This window comes from Oryzias melastigma, linkage group LG12 (genome assembly GCF_002922805.2).
Source record: "Oryzias melastigma strain HK-1 linkage group LG12, ASM292280v2, whole genome shotgun sequence".
Classification (NCBI taxonomy): Eukaryota; Metazoa; Chordata; class Actinopteri; order Beloniformes; family Adrianichthyidae; genus Oryzias; species Oryzias melastigma.
Genome location: NC_050523.1, coordinates 7,010,728 through 7,015,275, shown reverse-complemented (window position 1 = coordinate 7,015,275; position 4,548 = coordinate 7,010,728). Strand labels below are relative to the sequence as shown.

The 4,548-nt window shown below is 38.5% G+C and overlaps 1 protein-coding gene across 1 annotated transcript in view; it reads right to left on the bottom strand.

Moving 5' to 3' along the window:
* lamc3 (laminin, gamma 3) overlaps nt 1-2,964 on the bottom strand; it is a 174,230-nt gene extending 171,266 nt beyond the window's left edge. The window contains exon 1 of the mRNA XM_024299112.2: nt 2,349-2,964. Coding sequence (XP_024154880.1) covers nt 2,349-2,751 — 403 coding nt within the window. The 5' untranslated portion in view covers nt 2,752-2,964. The remainder of the gene's footprint in view (nt 1-2,348) is intronic.
* Between the last annotated feature and the right edge of the window lie 1,584 nt (nt 2,965-4,548).

Below are 4,548 nucleotides of genomic sequence, written 5' to 3'. Positions count from 1 at the left end.
TTTTTGCCTCAAAATTGTAATTTATAATAATTAAACTAAATTATACATTCTTCCACCTTAAGAAAATCAAGTTCACAAGTATTTTTGTTGAGTCAACAATACAAGTGAAGTCATTCTAGCTCAATTTTAAATCAGGCCAACACTTTCTTAAAGTAATTTTAAATTACTTCTGAGCTAACCTTACTTACTTAGAATTAATCAGTGAGTTGAGAATACTTGACTTCCTTACACTGCAGGAAGACATTGCATTCAATTAACAAAAGTTCTGTAATTTGTTACATTTAGAATAATTTGTTTTCATCTAATTAAAATATACATCTGATGGTTTACTCCAGTCAAAAATGTAATTTTATGAAAACTAATATATTTAAGAGTAAAAAAAAATACTGAGCTTTTGTTAATTGATCCACTGTTTCACTTTTTATTGTAGTTGGTATAGCAAAAAACGTGTTTATTTAACTTAAGAATATATATTTTCTAAAACAAATCTATAAATGATATGGATTTGATCTTGTAACTTGGGGAAACGTATTGTAAATTAAATAATTTGTCAGCTTTAATCAAAATTTTAAGGCAGCCATGTTACAAATTATTTTAAGTTGGGGTAACTTGGATTTTTTTCGCAATGCATAATTCAATTCAGCTTCTGTTTTTCATTTTTAACTGAAATTTTATTTCATTTATTTATTCTTTAGTAAGTTCGGAACTTCTAGAAAATATACATGCTTGGGACAGTAAATGGGATGAATACAGCATTTTTTTTCTTTTAGGTCTGAGAAAATGTTTATTTAAGGGTACTTCAAAGTAAAATAAAAAGGTAAATATTGGCAGCCATATATTCTCTATTGATTTAACCAACTCCATTCTGTGTTTCTTATGAAAGTTGTATTAAAAATGCAAACACATTTGTGCATACTAATACATTTCTTGCATGAAAAGATATTTAAATTACCTTTATATCTGGAAGAATTTCCCATATTTAAGTTAAACTGTTCATATGTTACCTATTTGGACAAATTGGCTAAATCACACTTAAATAAGACACAAAAGAACAATTGCCCCAATGAGAGTACACTTGTTGTGTTTTTTTATTTATATAATGTATATTGACAAAAAAATCTTTAGTTGAGATGCTGCAAAACACTTAACGTAGTGTTGATAAATATATTTAATACATTTGTTAAAAATGACCTCACTTTATATGTTAATGAATCTAAGTGTGTTAAGAAACCTTATTTGGGTTATTGTGCTAATAAATGTCTTACTAACACCCTATAAACACGTTAATAATGTTTGTTAATGTGTTTATAAGATTCCTCAACAAGCTTTATTAAGTGTTACCAAAAAAGATAAAATAAAAACAAATAAATGGCACCGTTTGAAGTTTGAAATGACTTTCATTATTGGATTGAAGGTTTGTCGTACTAAATTCTAAGTCAATTTTCGAAATAATTTGAAATTTAAAACAAACCCATAAAATGTAATTGTCTTTACCTCCTGTCTTACCTCCTCCCCTTAATGGTTTCAGTGCTTTTCTAGCATACTCATATTTTTTTATTGCATCGATCCTCTTATAGCCTAACATCTAAACTCCACTGGGAATGCATTTCAAACATTTCCATAAAAAAGTTCTGTGAAAACTTTCCTGGAGTGACAAGAAAATGAAGTTAATTTTACATGAAAGTGGAAGTGCTCGCCAAGTCTGTGGCTGCAGGATTATTACCCTCGCTGGAGGGGGTTGATGACATTTACCTCTCTGAAAAAGTGTAACTTTCTGAATTTCAAAGGTATTTTATGGAAATGCCTGGCCCTCTCGTCATAACAGATACTCCCGTCTTTCTGCAGGACTTAAAAAATTGCTAAATTTAATCTAAAGCAGAGTTGTTTTTAGAATAGCAAATGCCTGACAAGCAAAGGAGATTTTTTTAAGTAAATCTTTCTACTTTAGTACTAAAAATGCTTTTTGAAGTGTCTGAATTCTTTGTTAAATTTGGGACATGGAGAGAATTTAAGGGGGCCAGCCTCGCGCCGACTGTCTGTTTCTCATTAGATACGTCATCCACAGTTGAATGCCCTCCTTCAGAGAAAGTCCCACAAAAAAATTCCCATGAATGCCTTTGTGTGAAGAGATACCGCGTCTGGGTTAAAGGGGTGTTTTGCAAAGATGAGTCTAGACTGAAGGATGTTAAGCTGTATGCTGTTGAGAACATCTGCTTTGAATTAACAGCTCCCATCCCCCATGGAGTTTCAAGATGAGGTGAAGATGCTCATTGAAAAGAATACAGAAGGCACACAATCAAACAAGAAAAGAGGAAAACGTGAGTCAAATTGGAAGCTGCTGGTCTTACCAAGGTGAAGGGTGAGATTGACGGAATTGGGGTGCTGGATGCCGTAGAACATGGACTGACTCTGCCACCACGTGGGCTCCTCGTTCCTGTGGAAGTCAGTCAGTTGGCTGGGGTTGTGACTCAGCTCCGGGTCTTTTGCGTCACAGTAGTGACAGGAGCGCGTGGAGCCGGTCTGCATGCAGTAGTCCTCAGGTGTGGAACCGCAGACGTTGGACGCCTCAACCGTGCGGTTAAAGGCCACGTTCTCAAACTTGGGCATGCAGCGACTGGGAATGCCGTCTTCGTCATAGCAGGAGTCCATCGCGGCCCCGACCAAAAGGGAAAAGTGCAAATGAAGGGAGAGCACCAGGGTCAGGAGTGACGGGTTCACCACACATAATGCATCCATGACTGTAACTAACATCTACTTTGTCTTGAAGATGCAAGAAAATAACCCTCCACAAGCGTCTGTCTGCTCCCTGCCTCTGCCGGGTCTCCAACATATGTTGTCCCTCTGTGGAGTGGAATGAAGTTTGTGCAAGAACCCCTCACTTCAGAAGCGGCAAGAAACAGAGGAGGGACAGGGGAGGGGGCTAAAAGATCAAAAGGCCCTTCAAACTTCTCCACCTGCTGGCAGACGGATCTTCTACATCTGTTTTCAGCTGTAAAACCCAGTAAGAGAAGAGAAAATATCCTCCATTGAGCATGTTTTAAATATTGCCTTTTTAGGCATGGAGGAGAACAACAACCACCACACACAGCAGCACAGCATCTCATCGATACGAGTGAGAAATGCACTTGGCGGCCGGCCCACACAGCAGGACACACTGGTAAATGCTGACTATAATGACTCGCAGTGGAAGACTAGAGGTGCTAAAAGTGTCTGAAATATTTCATCAGGCATGGATCATCTCCATAAAGAAATGTCACTCCGGGGAGTTCTGTGACCTAAAGGCGCAATTTATTTCGGAAAATGGAGTTATGAAAGCGCTACACTGCTTTTCAGCAACGTCTACTGGAGACACGGCTAATATGAAATTCAGCAAGTTGTTTTCGTATCCCTGTGATTCATAATGACAGCTCGGGGTCATTTGTTACTTCTGTGGTAATGTGCTTGATATCTTTTTGTAATAAATTTAAAGGCAGGAAGCTATAAGAAAGATCATAAAAACACAATTTCTGGATCAAGAGTGAGAATAATGGCGATTTTAAATTCCCTAAATGAAAGTGAATCATTGGGATGCTTAGGTAATAAGGTGATGCTAATTTTGAAGTCTTTTAAAAGCAAAGGAGTGTGGTCATAAGGGTTAAAAAAAATACAGGTGTGCTTTTTTGTGTGTAAAAATCTTCATTTTTGATTCATTTTGTCACCAATCCAACTTTTCTCTCCACTGCGGGAATCCTGACATACACGGTGTCTCCTCCCTAGTGCGGAAAACCCAGACTTCTTCTACCTAAGCTGCCTCCTCTCAATGTGGAGGACCAGCAGCTCTCTCCGGGTGACCGAGCTCCCCCGGCCTGCATAGGAAACTCCTCTTGTATCCGAGATCAGTCATGAAGAATTTACTTTTGTCAGCTTTTCTTTGAATTTTTTAAGCGCTGAACGCATGGAAGAAGAAAACTTGATCATGAATTCTGGAGCAGCAGTGCTAAGCCTGCTTGTTTTTCCAGAAATCTCAGCTCTACTCACTGCTGGTTTACTGCTTCCCAGTTAGATTCTGTCGGAGTGTCCATACCATTAAAGTATTTAGGAGTGAGCAGGATGGACATGGCAGGAAAACAAGCTAAAGGATAGATCTTCAGGTTCATTAAGTTGTCAGGTTATTGATGTTCCAACTATGCATCACATGTTGTGTCGCAGTAATGATTTCCACCCCAAGGAGGAATACACACTCAGGATTTAACCTGGCATGTCCTCCTCCGACCACCAGAGGGAACCCTCTCCAGAGTACCTGCACGCTCCTGTCTTCACCAGCTGATACTGTTCATATTCCGGCTCCCCACTCAGTTCTGTGGGAAGTCTTGTATCGTTTTCCATATCATTCAGTCTGAGCATTATTCTTTGTTTATTGCCTCTCAGCGTTTTGCTTGTACCTCTCGCCCTCCCGCCTCGCTCCCATGTTTGACCTCTGCCTGATTCCACACTACAGTTCTGCCTGTACTTACCTGCTCATTAACACTATTAAAAGAAGTTACACATGGATCCACACGTCTCAACTTC